We start from the raw sequence: 15,619 nt of genomic DNA on the forward strand, positions 1-15,619 counted from the left end.
CATATGTACCCACATATATAAAGAAAAACATTTATTTTGGATGTAATTAAACACTAAATAGAAACTAATTAGTGTGTGTGTGTATATGTGTATATATATATATATATATATATATATATATATATATATCTCATACAATTCATATACATTTTTATCTTGGAATAAAATAAATTTAGAAAAAATACATTTGGATGAATTTTTAATTGTTTTGTTGGATTGCATCTCTGATCATTTGGTGGAAATGTTTGAATTCATATTGACAGATACATCTTTTGATTGCAGACTTTTGATTGGAGCAAATCAGGGATTCCTGGAGTGTTTTTCACAGGAGAAACATCTGAGCAGCAGAAGTCTGCATTTAATTGCATCGCCATCTGGAAAAAAACAACAGCACAGTTTCTGTCCAGCTCAGGTAGGTCAGAAGTTTAAAGAGAGTTTGGTTTTGGGCAGGTTTGCGTGTCGCTGAAGTTTTTGGCAGATCTGAAAGGCAGCTCTGCAGGTGCAGGGTGTGCTGAGCGGTCGACTCCGTATGAATGGAGTCGTGGATTCAGCTCCGTCCTAACTGTGTCTGTCCTCTGCCTGACTCCTAATCCCTGCATAATCCCATTATGCAAATCCCCCACAATTCTCAGAGAGACTTTTAACGCAACAATTGCTGCAGCGAGACACCAGCTTTTGATCTGAAGGGAGGTTGAGGGTTCGGGAAAGAGCGAAAGGGGGCTTCGGAGACCTTGGCCCCCGAAGAATGTGCTGATCCACAAGCTTGCCTCTGTCATAACCTAGTGTAATTTATGTGAAGCCCCGGGACATGCTAAACAAGATTACCATCATTCAGACAAAACCCATATTATTACTCTGTCAGGGTGAATATGCTGTGGGCTTTTTTGGCACCGCGTCATCCAATCAGAGGAAGGTTTTCATTATGATGTCACTTCACTATTGGACAGAGTCGCCGTAATAGATCTGTTAGCAGGTGGACATCCAGCATCCCAACAAAAGAGGGAAACACATTTTGTACAACAGCCACGTATTTGTTAGAGCTCAGAGGCAATAAGTCTGCTTTGAATAGTCTGTCCTTTCTGTTGTTTCCCGATGGGCTGAATGTGGAAGAGTTGAGATTATGAATAAACTAACAACAGTAAAAATGGTATATGCAGGCGGATGCGCTTCGTTAAGTGTTATTAGGGTTATTAGAACAGATGTGCAACGGGAAGATGTGTAAGTTGCCTTTTAAAGAAGGAATAGAAAGTGGATAATCTGCAAAATATATTGACCTGTTATTTGGTGGATTAAAATATTTGTCAAAACTATTTAAAAAGCAAAATGTTCGAGCTATGCGTTAATGTGACAAGCAGTCTATTTCAAAGAATGAAGAGTTAATTTGCAAAAACAGGTTATTTAAAAAAAAATTTTTTTTTTTATTATGTTTTATTGTTAGTTAGCTCTGATTTTAAATTCTTTTTAACCTAATTAAAATAACCCAACTGCAACCTCTGATTGAGATTAATTAGAATACACAATGAAAAAAACATGATTTTTGAGTCATCTGTTTTTCATCTATTTTGTGTTTATACTTGATATTTTTATATTGTGTATGTGTGTGAGTATCAGTTTAATGTAATTTTTTTATTTTAGAATTAATATAGTTGTTTTGTGATCATTTTTACATATTTTTTTACAAATGTTTATATCGTTTTTGATAGTACTGTACATCGATGTAATTTATAGATAGTAATTACATTGTATTAATTAACAAAATGTAAATGTTCTAATATTTATGAAATATTTAAAATATGCAATTTAAAGCATTAAGTATATATTTATATTTACATTCATATTTATAGTAGTATACTATTGTAACATCTAATATTTTATAGTATTTGTATTTTTTATTAAGACTGTTAAAAAATTTTGACACTGTTGTGAATTGAAGATTAAGCTCAGGGCGTGATGCATGAAACAAAAGCTTTTTATTTTAAATTAATGTACCCTGTTTGGTTTAAACACTGGACTTTTTTTCATGTTCAGCTGGTAAAAAGTTGGATTTCTTTGTATTTAGCCCCCAGATGCTATAGCCGTGAATGGAAACATGACGCATTATGTTAATCAATTAAAACGCATTAATGGCAGATGTAAAAATCCCCCCTCACCACTCACACCCTGCGACGTCACACAGCGGCATGACTATAAAAATGAGAAGCACAAGCCAAACCCCACCCCTCCCTCACATCCTCGCTCTCTTTCACCCTGTTTTCCATCCGAGGAGTTTGTTCGAGGGTTCAGAGCGTGTCAGAGAGCTGAGAGTGAGAGGACGGACTGCAGTTACCTGACAGCTCTTTATCTTTCCTAAACACACACGTTGCTGCTTTTACCTGCCATCTGGACTATTTTTCTCATTTTCTAAATTTGCGCCTGATGCTCCAACGTTCGTAGAGCTTCAAGTCGACGGAAAGTGGTAAGTGATTTTACTCGTCGCCATTAACCGAATTCTTCTCGTTTTCCTCCTAACATTCAGACAATGATATGCTAATGATATTTTACGTTTTACAGAAGTACCGCAGTATCATGACCAGGAAGGTGTTCACCAACACACGCGAGCGCTGGCGCCAACACAACGTCAACACAGCCTTCGCAGAGCTGCGGAAACTCATCCCCACGCATCCTCCCGAAAAAAAGCTCAGCAAGAACGAGATCCTGCGGCTGGCCATGCGCTACATCAACTTCTTGGTGACTCTGCTGGAGAGCCAGGGAGGAGAGCCGTCGGCTCACTCGCAAGCCGCGCTCCTCACACTGATCACGGGTAACATGCAGAACCTACGCACCGACCGCACCTGGACCAGCGACACCGACCCGCCCTCACCCGGCTCCAGCTGTGACAGTTCCGAAGCCTGGTAGAACCAAACCCGTGTGTCAGAGTTCTATGAAAGGATTCTGTGATTGTGATGTTTTCGAAAGTTCCGTCGCCGTGGAGAGACAAAGCTGGATTTTTGGAACTCGGAATGTTCGCGATGACATCACAATCGCTCATTGCTTCCACGCAGTTTGGAAACAAATGATGTGTGGAAACCCAGAAACTCTATTCACCAGTTCTGCTGTAATTGAGCAGGAACCCTAAACAACATATGCATGATCAAGGATGCACTTTGGAAGAATCTCCCTGGTACTTTTTAGTATTAATGTCATTTAATTTCCTTGACTGAATTAACACTCGAGAATGTTTTGCTTGAGACTGAAGTCAGAAATGAAACTGTAATTTATTTGATTGTATTTTATTTATTATTTATGCTTTCAGTGGATTCAGCACATGTGACTAGTTGTACATTAAATTGTAATTTATTAAATGGAAAATGTTATTGTTTATTCTGCGTTCACAAATACAAAATATGTTTTTGCCAAAGATTATTTTTGTGTATTCATTATTCAAAAGTGTAATTTTTTTTTCTCAATAATCACATTCCTTGGAAACTATTTATTGCATTAATTTATTAGTCTGTTGGATATTAAAATGCCTAAAAAAAAAACAACATCTGCATATTCACTAAACCTTTGGGTTTAAAGTGGCTGTTGTTGTAACTGGTTTGTACGGTGTGCATGTAATGGTCAGCTCTGAAGAGTCTGATTGGCTTTCATGCCGTGGTCAGATAATTGTTCACTGCAGAGGCTGTTTAAGAGCTGTGTGACCATAGCGATGACCTCTGGAAGTGTCCAAGCCACATGAGAGAGGGGATTGTAGGCACAGCTTAACTTTTGGTCCGAGGCCAGAGGTCATCTTGGAGTCAAAATTCACACTCGCTAGTGACCAGTCAGGTGCACAGAAGTAGAAGAGTGTGTGCATTAGTGCTAATTTCAAAAATGAGTAGTATTAGTACATCGGTACTAATACTATCAGTATCTACACACACATACATATATATATAAATAATTGTCTACATACGTGTAACGAGGTGATATTTCACCCCAAAACTAACAAAAATAAATTACATTTTGCATGGTGAAAATAAAGCCTAATTTTGTTTTGAATGTAATTTTAAATGTACTAACAAGGAAAATGTAATACGGGGGATATCCCCCATGCAAATGTTTTATTTTTTCATTTTGGTGTATAATATGACTGGCCTTTACTTAATGACATTAAACCTATTATGAGATGATTTGGGATAAATGCATGCAAACGCTGTAAATAAGCATATCCATCATTTCTATTACTCTATATAGACCACATTTGACCTAAAGTGTAAAATTCCATTTAGCTGTGTTAGTGTCATCAGAGGCAGCTGTTCATACTACTTTAGCCAGCTGACCGACCCTCTGCGCTAATCACCATTTAACGCAACACACAATCACAACCTCAAACGCACAAAAAAAAAAGCTACTTTGTGATCCTAAAACCAAACACGGAAAAGCAAAGCTCGTCTGGCAAGTGTGTGAATGGTCGCTAATGTTTATTTAGAGCCTTTCGGTTGAAATAACGTTCAAACTATCACTATCTACTAACAGTGTTTGCATGAATGAGAATATATACTGTAAACTGTATTATCGCGCAGCTCTAGTGGGTTGTTTATTACCTCCAACAGTACACTCGCGTAAAGCAATATATACTATATAGCAAATCTAAAGTGTCTGGGTTTTTTATTGTGTTGCAAATGTAACTATATTATCACCCAGCTCTTTATATAAAGTTGGATATATAGAAATATAATACATTACATTAAATAACTTACATTACAAATAACTTACATTACATTACTAAATACATTACAAACATTACAATACTATATTTCCAAAAATAAATTACCAAGCTCCCTATACAGTAGGATTCATAAAAATGTCCAACTTTATTGGCATGCAAGCAATATACTGTATGTAGGACAAAATAATCTCAACGTGATTGCTTGTATCGTCGCAAGATGTGAACTATATTATCGCCCATCTCTAATATAATACACTAACATTAGCGACATTAGCGTCATGATTTTCTGTGAAGCTGCTTTGTGAATAAATTTGTCTTGACAAGAGTGTCCATTACTAAATATTACGCTGTTCCATGCTTTAAATTGATAAACCAGCTAAGATTAGACTGGAGCTCCGTTACGCAGCAACTGATATTTAAAGCAAATGTTAATGTGATGAAAAGAGAGTAACAATTAATAATAAATAATAAACAGAATCCATTTCAGCATGACTAACACATCTCCTCTTCTTTCCAAGTGTCCTCCTCTCCTTCACTGTTCTACTCCAAGTATGCGGCTAATCTTCTATTGAGTGTGCTTTTCCTTATCGGAACCCCACACTCTGCCTAAATCTGTTATCACAATGGAGCAGATCATGGGCTTCTGGCTCCCTCCCTCTCTCACATGCATTCACTCCCGCGCTCCGTTGCCCTCCCCGAAAAGAGGCTGAATGCACAAGTGTCTCTGCTGCCAACCGATTAGCCCTGATCTCTTTATACGTCTAAACCAATTCACATGCTGCATGCTAAATTTTTCCCACTCTGTCTGAGACCCCGTCTCCAAAAGAGGGGGCCGGAGGGGTCATAAATCCTTATATTTGCCCCCCCCCCTAAAAATAAAGGAAGCATGGAGGAGAGGGTAGAAAGTGTTATCTGTGTGAGACAGGAGAGCTGCTTGGAGTGCGGGCAGGTGCATCGCTGGCTGCAGGGACGCTCATTGTTGGCCGGACAGAGGCTCTCTCCTCTAGAGCACTTTTTTATGGCGCGCTGACAATCCAATGATCCGTAATCAGATTAGGCAAATGTAAACTTCAAAAAGCAACATGCTGTAACTTTACAGAGGAAGAAGAGCTAGCACATTTTGGATTGGGGAAAAATTGGATAATCTGAAACATTGTTTCTTATATCAAATCAGGCATGTTTGGTATTGTCATAAATTTTACTGATGAAGATGTTCTCCTGTCAAAATAAAGGTTCCAAGAGTGTGTTTTATTGCTTTATAAGACAGCATAATTATTGTTGGTTGTCATTACTTTATTTATTTATTTATTTATTTTAGCTAAATCAGTAGAGACCTTTCCCATGAACATTTTATTGATTGATCTCAACCATGACTTTGCTCTTGTGTGTTAATAATTATACAGAGTGTTACAGTATATGATTGCGGGACAGAGCGATCATTCACTCTGTCTCTGGCAAACATGAGGCTCTTGGTCTGCTTTCTTTCTCTGCTCACTGTGTTTCGCACTGGACAATGTGGGAATGTTTTAGTCTGGTTTACTGAGGGAAGTCACTGGATCAATCTGAAGATCGTGTTGGAAACGTTGATTGACAGAGGGCACAGTGTCACAGTGCTGGTGCCGGGTGCCTCTCTCTTCATGCATGCCAAAGAATCAGATCGCTTTTCCTACCAGCACTTCAATGTGTCTATGTCTACACAGGACATAGAGGACTCCTTTGAGGATTTTTTACACTTCTCAATGTATGAGATGGAACAGTTAAATCTATTGCAAATTTATATCAAATACTACCAGCTTTTCTCCAAAGACCTAGATATGTGTTTTACATACTGTGATGGTACTCTGAAGTCTCCAGAGTTGATGGACAAATTGCAGCGTGGGAAGTTTGATGTCATGCTGTCAGATCCGATCTATCCATGCAGTGAGGCATTAGCTGAAAAGCTGAACATTTCCTTAGTATTTACATTACGGTTCTCTATCGCTAACACTTTTGAGCGGATGTGTGGTCAGATACCAGCTCCTCCATCATTTGTTCCTGGAGCCATGAGCAAACTAACGGACAAGATGAGCTTCACAGAGCGAATCATCAATATGCTCTTCTACCTTTCTCAAGACGCTATGGCCATTAGTCTGTGGAAAAAAATCGATAACTATTACACTGAATATTTTGGTGAGTTAAATACTCTAGTGAGGGATGGGCATGGAGGAAAAAATTTGATTTTGTTGTTTGAAGTAATCTTTTATTCCAGGACGACCCACTTCTTATTGTGAGATGATGGGTAAAGCTGATATCTGGTTAATCAGAACCTACTGGGATTTTGAGTTTCCTCGGCCATTCCTGCCCAACTTTAAATACATTGGAGGCCTTCACTGCACCCCTGCCAAACCATTACCAGAGGTGCGTCTGTCTTTTCAATAGTCTTCCCCTTTTTTCTGTAAAATAAAACCAGTGCAAGATATAAAATTCATGAGACACATGCTTTGCATCATGACACCAGAAAAAGCCAAAAAAAGCATAGTAATCTTGACAGGTAGTCATGATAAACTAATAACAATTCCAAAAAATATATCTAGTAATCATTTACAGTCAGTCAATCTTTTCATTTCCATTGGTGTAAGCTTACTAACAGTAAGGGATTTAACAGTTAGCTGAATGATATTTCTGTATCGCATTGCTATGTCAACCAGATATTAAAGGAATAGTTCATTCAAAAACATCCATTGGTGAGCTCTGCGATAAAATGCAATCTCCAGATTGAAGAAAAAAAAACATCTTGTATAGAATAAGGGTGAGTTCATTTTTAGCATATTTTTATTTTTGGTTGCAGTATGCCTTTAATCTTGAAGAGGATGATTCAGTGAAAAGTTCACCAAGTTTACTTTTCATATATGTGCCATGAAAACTGACAAACCGTACCTTTGTTCTCAGAGACAGTACTGAGAGTTGGGGTTATTAAAGTTGGAGGAAATTTTAATATTCAACTGATAGATAACTGATAACTGATAAACATTTTCTTTGGATTATAGTAAATACAAAATTTTATTTTTGAGAATTTATAACCTATAGGTAGTACTTGGTATTTAAATCATTGCAGCAAAAGGAAAATCTATTGACCACCTTTTTCTGTGTAGGACATGGAGGAGTTTGTACAGAGCTCAGGGGATGATGGGATTGTGGTCTTCACTCTGGGGTCCTTGGTAAACAACATAACCAAAGACAGGAGCAATACGATCGCCTCTGCACTGGCACAGATTCCACAGAAGGTTATTTACTATTCTCACATTTTTCTATTCTTTCCATATTTTATCAACCCTGCTTCTTGATAAAGAGGAAAAAAGTATAAGCTTTCAGTCCTTGCAGGTCAGCTAGTGCTTCTTTTAAGTTACTAAGCTACTTTTTTAGTATACACTTATCAGTTGTTAATGTAGTTGTATAAATGGGTTTTGTTTTGCTTGCAGGTTTTATGGCGATATGGTGGAGAGAAGCCAGATACTCTTGGTGAAAACACCAGAATTTATAAGTGGATCCCTCAGAATGATTTATTGGGTTTGTCTTAAAATTTGTGATTGTGTATTTATATGTCAGAAAAAAATATGATATCTATAGATACTGAATTATACATTTAGTTTTATGGTTCAGGCATTTTTACATAAAACTATATAGCCCCCCTACTGGTTACTTTTTGTCAAACTAAATAATCATAATCTCTATCCATGTTTTCTTTCCTGATTCAGGTCACCCCAAAACCAGAGCATTCATCACTCATGGAGGCACTAACGGCGTATATGAGGCCATATATCATGGAGTTCCAATGGTCGGGATCCCCTTGTTTGGTGACCAGACTGATAATTTGGTTCATGTGAAGGCCAGAGGGGCTGCTGTTATCATGGACTTCAACCGTATGCAGATTCGAGACCTGGTGGATGGACTCATTGCCATCATTAATGATCCCTCGTGAGCTGATTTTCATTGTCCAACTATGACAAGACTTATTTTGAAGGCTCTGTGCTGTCTGCCTCATTAATATTCAATGCAAACACAATAGATAGATGAACAGCAAAGTATACACATATAAGAGTATTTATCTTCATCTCCTCAGCTATAAAGAGAACGCCATGCGTTTGTCCAGGATTCATCATGACAGACCAGTGAAGCCTTTGGATGAGGCTGTGTTCTGGATTGAGTTTGTTATGCGTCATAAAGGAGCTAAACACCTGCGTGTCGAGGCCCACAATCTTACCTGGTACCAGTACCACTGTCTGGATGTGTTCGCTTTTCTCATCACTGTCCTGACTGTAGTCCTCTACGTCTTCTTTAAAATGTGCAAAGTCTTCATAATGCACTGCTGTTTTAGATCAAAGAGGAAAAGCAAAAAAGAGTGATTGATTTTCTGACTTACAAAAATTTATCCCATTCGTTCAAACTGTAGATGTTAGGCATGGTAGATTCTTCACAAAATTTCTCTTTTTTTACTTTGGTGTAACAATTAATTCATGTTTCCAAACAGTTGTTTTGCAATAAATTGAAATAAAACGAAACAAAACAACAATTATTACCCAGTTGTTGTCAGATTTCATTGGTGATTTCAAATATGAAATTTAAGTGTAAGCTTATTGAATAGTTTGGAAGAATTTGAAGTTTCCCAATACAAAGAGACAGGAGTTGCACTTGGATGCCAGAGAGGCATTTTAAAGATGGCCGCCAAGTGACATGACTTAAAGAGAGTTTGATATGACTATAACGGTTTGACTTAAAAATATCTAAATGTGTTCTACTAAATAAAAAGTCACCTACATCTTGGATGCCCTTATGGTTTGCATATAAACATAAAATTTTCATTTTGGGGTGAACTATCCCTTTAAGTCACTTGTTTACCAACAGATCCTCTGCAGGGAGTGGGTGCTGTCAGAATGAGAGTCCAAACTGCTGAAAAAAACAACACTATAATTCACAGGCACAATGTAAACCAGCAAGTGCAATATATAACAAAGATGCAATCCATGACTGCCCAAATCTATAAGTGACAATAAATGGACATTTGCTTTCTTTCTATACAAAGTTGGTTTATATGGGAGTCCATATAAGGAGCAAATGGTAAATAAACTTTGGACCTCATGCACATTGTCAAAATTATGAACATGCAGAAATTATGAGAATTGAAAGTTTTCTTTTATAATGAATGAGGGTGGGGCAAATGTATAAATATGAAGCATATGATAAATAACTAATAACAAAAATATGTTTATGAAACTGCTTTACGTTTTTCTTTGGCCTCTACCTTTAAGACTTTATTGATTTATGAGTGCCATGACTTGTTAAAATCTATATACTAGGTTAATATTTAGCAGACAGTACATTTTGAGACTGGAAACGGGTAATCTCACAGTCTATCTGGCAATCATGAGACTCGTAGTCTGTTTTCTTTCTCTGCTCGCTGTTTTCGGTTCCGCAGAATGTGGGAATGTTTTAGTCTGGTATACTGAGGGCAGTCACTGGATCAATCTGAAGATTGTGTTAGAAACATTGATTGACAGGGGGCATGATGTCACTGTGCTGGTGCCGGACGGTGCTCTCTTCATGAAAGCCAAAGAATCAGATCGCTTCTCCTACCAGCACTTCAATGTGACTGCTACTGCACAGGACATGCAAAACTTTCTTGATGAATTTCTTCATTTCTCAGTGTACGAGACTGATCAGTTAAACTTATTACAGATTCAAATGAAATTCTTCGAACTTGCTTCCAAACATCAGGAAATATCCTTGTCGTACTGTGACGGTATTCTCAAATCTCCAGAGTTGATAGACAAACTGCGGAAGGAAAAGTTTGACGTTCTTCTGTCAGATCCGATGTATCCGTGCAGCGATATTGTGGCTGAAGTCCTAAATCTTCCCTTGGTTTATACTTTCCGATTCTCCATAGCTCATGTTCTAGAGCGGATGTGTGGTCAGATACCAGCTCCTCCATCATTTGTTCCTGGAGCCATGAGCAAACTCACGGATAAGATGAGCTTCACAGAGCGAATCATCAATATGCTCTTCTACCTGGCTTTAGATCCTTTTTCCACTATTGCATGGAAAAAGTTTGACAACTACTACACTGAATATTTAGGTGAGTTAAAGGAAGGCTCTGGAGAAAGGTAGGCTAATTGACAAATAAATTCTGTCATGTACCTTCTGTAGTTTTAAACTCATTGATAATTCCCCTGGAACAGCAGGCTTTGCTGGCCAAATATTAAAAAGCACATGACTCTGCTTTTTAGGTGCACTACTACACAAAGGTAATCAACATGCACACAAATACAGCTGATAAGAGCTTATCTTGTAAAATCAGAACATTGCTTCAAACACTGTAAAAGACAAAATAAGTGCAAACTGACATTTGCATTAGATGCAAGATGTATTAAGCATGTCTAAAGTATTCCTCATTTCAGGACGGCCCACTTCATATTGTGAGATGATGGGTAAAGCTGATATCTGGTTAATCAGAACCTACTGGGATTTTGAGTTTCCTCGGCCATTCGTGCCCAACTTCAAATATGTTGGAGGCCTTCACTGCACCCCTGCCAAACCATTACCAGAGGTGCGTCTGTCTTTTAAAAAATTCTACCTCATTTGCTGTTAATAAGAAAAAAAACATCTGATTTTCATAAAACACACCTACAGGTCCATAAGAAGTTATCAAAGACTTTTTTAACCAATTTACTAACTGCTTTTAGCAATGGTAGTAGTGCCATTATTTACATGAAAACTGCTGGCAGTTGTACCCTAGACAGCATATATTTTGCAGAAGTATATTAATCACACTTTAACTTTTCACCTCATATTTTAAGTTCATGATATCTTTTTGTAGGACATGGAGGAGTTTGTACAGAGCTCAGGGGATGATGGGATTGTGGTCTTCACTCTGGGGTCTATGATAGACAAAATGCCCAAAGAGACGAGCAATAAGATCGCCTCCGCACTGGCACAGATTCCACAGAGGGTTAGTGATCACAGTTGCATCTTTTCATCCATATATTCCAACTGCTTAAGCACTATTTCTTGATATCATTTAAATTACTTAAATTTAGTCACAATTAAATTTAAACATCCACATGTACTGAAGTAGAGCTTGTCATCTGCTGATCAGTTGAGAGTGAGGTTGTGTAAATGTCTTGCAGGTCTTGTGGAGATATAATGGAGAGAAGCCAGATACTCTTGGTGATAACACCAGAATCTATAAGTGGATGCCTCAGAATGATTTATTGGGTTTGTTTTAAAATTTGTGATTGTATGCTACTTTTAAAAAATAATTATTAAATTATCAAACATCTCATGGTTATACTTTTGAATTAGTATTTTTCTTGCTTATTGTCTGTATACTGCTGTGTGTGTTAATGTAATGATGACTTCAGTTTGTCCATGTTTTCTTCCTGATTCAGGTCACCCCAAAACCAGAGCGTTCATCACTCATGGAGGCACTAACGGCGTATATGAGGCCATATATCATGGAGTTCCAATGGTCGGGATCCCCTTGTTTGGTGACCAGACTGATAATTTGGTTCATGTGAAGGCCAGAGGGGCTGCTGTTATCATGGACAACATCAAGACCACCCAGCCACAAGATCTGGTGGATGGACTCAATGCCGTCATTAAAAACTCTTCGTAAGTGACTTATATCATCAGATTTAAAGTGGTTTCAGTACGTAACAGAACTCTAGACGTCAGTCTAGATATCTTGAGTGCTCTATGTAAGCAATAAGGGACTAGTCGTTGTTGTATCGTTAATTAAAACATGCTTGAAGGGCGTTATTAGGCACGAATGCGAAGCCTGCAACCCTTTCAGCCTTGAATACAGCACTGCCTTGAGTACCTTATTGCTTTTAAAAAATTTTTTACCACACAATAAATTTATTATATAATAAATATTAAAAGTAAAAATATGTGTATTGAAATGTACGTTTTTTAAGCAAGTTCGTTAGATGCAATCCTTCCGCTAAAAAATAGTCCCTGGCAGCAACAGTAAACAAACAGCAAGTGAATGTTTAGAACATGCCTTTCATCTAATGGAGCTTAAATAAAAACAGAGAATAGCTTATCATCCCCTGCTTCGTTTATTTTTAACACCACACATGATATTTACATCTACTTATCTCTCAGCATGACATAACGTCTGCTTTCCGTCTATTACTTTTCAAACAGACCGATTCGCGGCGCAGCGGGAAAGGACGTGGTCTCAAAATTAAAGATGAAAGATACAATATAATGCCAGCAGGGGTCACTTCATTTGATAAATAAATAAATATTTAATTTAGCTGAAATCGATATGTTGCTCAGGGGGTTGCTCAGTGATACACAGAACCGTTGGGAGAAGCAGTCATAGCGTGCTGTATAGTGAATAAACACAGCTGCTGACCAATCAGAATCCAGGAATGGAACTAACCGTTTTATAAGTTTTTTTTTTCATAAGCACTATACAACACAAACAGACTTTTTTGTCTTCATCTCCTCAGCTATAAAGAGAACGCCATGCGTTTGTCCAGGATTCATCATGACAGACCAGTGAAGCCTTTGGATGAGGCTGTGTTCTGGATTGAGTTTGTTATGCGTCATAAAGGAGCTAAACACCTGCGTGTCGAGGCCCACAATCTTACCTGGTACCAGTACCACTGTCTGGATGTGTTCGCTTTTCTCATCACTGTCCTGACTGTAGTCCTCTACGTCTTCTTTAAATTGTGCAAAGTCTTCATAATGTGCTGCTGTTTTAGATCAAAGAGGAAAACCAAAAAGAGTGATTGATTTAGTTTTGAATGACCCAAAAATGGATACAGTTCATAGAATGCTGTACAGTTTGGTAATGCCAGTTTTTTCCACAAATGTCTGTGTGCAACGACATACAGTTGAGGACAAAATTATTAGCCCCCTATGAAATAGTTTCATTATTTCATTAAAAATAATTGCTGTTTAATGGAGTGACGTTTTTTCAACACAGCATTTCTAAACATAATACTTTATTTAGGAAGCTTGGAGTGATTGTAACACAAAAAGAATAAAAAGTCTACAGGGCAAAATGATTAGCCCTCTCATGTTAATAGTCAGTGCTGTGTCCCTTTTTCTTGATTACAGCCTTTAGTCGTTTGTTGTAGCTCTGTAGCACAAGTTTCAGGCATTTCTTCTGAGGAGTTCCTCACAACATTCATACACTCCTCCCTCTTTAGATGCTGCCCGTGTCTCTTCTTACTCCAAACACGGGCGACATCTCTATGGCCAAAGAGCTCTAGTTTCTAAAATGCAGAATTCTTCTCCAGGTTGTCCTTTAAACATCAGTCTAGCGTGCTCTTTTCTTCAGAAGTGGATTTTTTTTATTGGCTGGTAATCTCGCAGTCCATTCCTGTCCATGCAATAATTTTGTCTTCAACTGTATGAAGATAATATGTTGCATAAACCTCATCAGAACTTGGGACTGTTATCGTAGTGCAAAATTATGAATATGCAGAATACGCAGTTATGTCATGAAAAATTGTCTGTCTCCATGAATGAGATACATAAGGTATAGCAAATGTATAAATATGCACATGAATTCCGATATATATATGATAAAGAGTGTTTTTTATAACAAATATTAAAGGGTATGTGTATGAACCTGCTTTGCCTTTCTCTTTGGCCTCCACCTTTCACCCTAGTGCGTTATTGATTTATGAGTGCCATGATTTGTTAAAATCTATATACTAGGTTAATAATTAGACTGGGCAGTATATGTTGAGGCTGGAGTCTGGACACAGATTATCTCACAGTCTATCTGACAATCATGAGACTTTCTCTGCCAACAGATCTCTGCAATCAGGGCATTAAAGAGCATTAAAGATCCATGTTGACAGAGCAGTCATTGGATGATATTTGTACCTCTCCAAACAACTTTATCAAGCACTACAGTCTTGACATGGGGATGGCTCCTAGGTTTCATCTGCTCGACTCTTTCCTCTGTCTGCCAGCGATCTTTATGTACGTGAAAGCATTATGGTATAGCTTTCTCATAGCTACAGTACAAGCCTCTCACTGGCTTTTCATTACCTTTCGATATAGGCACTTTTGTGAAACCTGCTGAAATTATGCCTAGCACTCTGATACGAGCGTATTTCGTGGGGTGACTCGCCAGCGTTTGTTTGGGATTCAGACATTCTTCACACCTGGGGTTTCCATAGCGATGGTATGCAGCATCTCATTCCATGTTCAGGGAACCAAGGTTGCATGACATTAAAAAGAAAATGCTGAATAAACATTATAAAATATATTATGAAAATAATGGCAGACTGAAGTTGATACTGGTGTTACCGTTTAACAAAAAACAATTATTAAAAAAAAAAAAAAAGATCAGAGATGACATCAGTTGACTTGCTTTTTTATATTTCCTAAAGATGAAAAAAGGCCCATGTTAAGTCCACTATTTCTTTTCAGTTTAAAGATTTTTCTCACCTATCTCATGCACAAAAAAAAAAGATATAGTATAAAATTAAACTACTTAATTTAGGAATATACCATGATCGACGATTTAGTTTGACCTTGCAGCAGACATTTTGTAAAATGTATTTTTCATGAAAATTGTTACTGGTGTTACTGTCACTGGTGTCACTTTCCTTCTGGGTAAAAAAGGTGAATATCAGTATATTAGGTCCGTATGTCACTGGTGTTGCTGTATTTTTTTCAGTCACATTAAATAAAACAGTCTCCTTATTTCATGCATTTTCATTATTTTTCTTTTAACTCTGATTGCATTTACTTTTTACATAAACTTTAACAAAAAAGGGTAGGCTACATGTAGTCGTTAAATAACTGCTCTTTAAAAAACAATCAAACGGAACATTACTCTGCCATTTATCAAGTTTAAAGTTAACCTAATAACGTGGTCTAAGTTTAAATGTTAAAAAAAGAAATACGTTTTTTTAACACATC

General features: G+C 37.5%; 2 protein-coding genes across 2 annotated transcripts; both read left to right on the plus strand.

The window, feature by feature from the left end:
* Positions 1–2,199: 2,199 nt before the first annotated feature.
* Positions 2,200–3,397, plus strand: tal2 (T-cell acute lymphocytic leukemia 2). Its single transcript, XM_043238314.1, has 2 exons — positions 2,200–2,455; positions 2,551–3,397. The coding sequence occupies exon 2, from the start codon at positions 2,566–2,568 to the stop codon at positions 2,893–2,895; it is 330 nt and encodes a 109-aa protein (XP_043094249.1). The 5' UTR covers positions 2,200–2,455; positions 2,551–2,565; the 3' UTR covers positions 2,896–3,397.
* Positions 3,398–6,113: 2,716 nt separating this feature from the next.
* On the plus strand, positions 6,114–14,311 carry LOC122345394 (UDP-glucuronosyltransferase 2A1-like). Its single transcript, XM_043239497.1, has 8 exons — positions 6,114–6,859; positions 9,120–9,121; positions 10,175–10,799; positions 11,122–11,270; positions 11,541–11,672; positions 11,851–11,938; positions 12,112–12,334; positions 13,183–14,311. Exons 1-8 carry the CDS (start codon positions 6,151–6,153, stop codon positions 13,466–13,468), a joined length of 2,214 nt encoding a protein of 737 aa, XP_043095432.1. The 5' UTR covers positions 6,114–6,150; the 3' UTR covers positions 13,469–14,311.
* The last annotated feature ends 1,308 nt before the right edge of the window (positions 14,312–15,619 follow it).

Source organism: Puntigrus tetrazona, chromosome 5, assembly GCF_018831695.1.
Source record: "Puntigrus tetrazona isolate hp1 chromosome 5, ASM1883169v1, whole genome shotgun sequence".
Taxonomy (NCBI): Eukaryota; Metazoa; Chordata; class Actinopteri; order Cypriniformes; family Cyprinidae; genus Puntigrus; species Puntigrus tetrazona.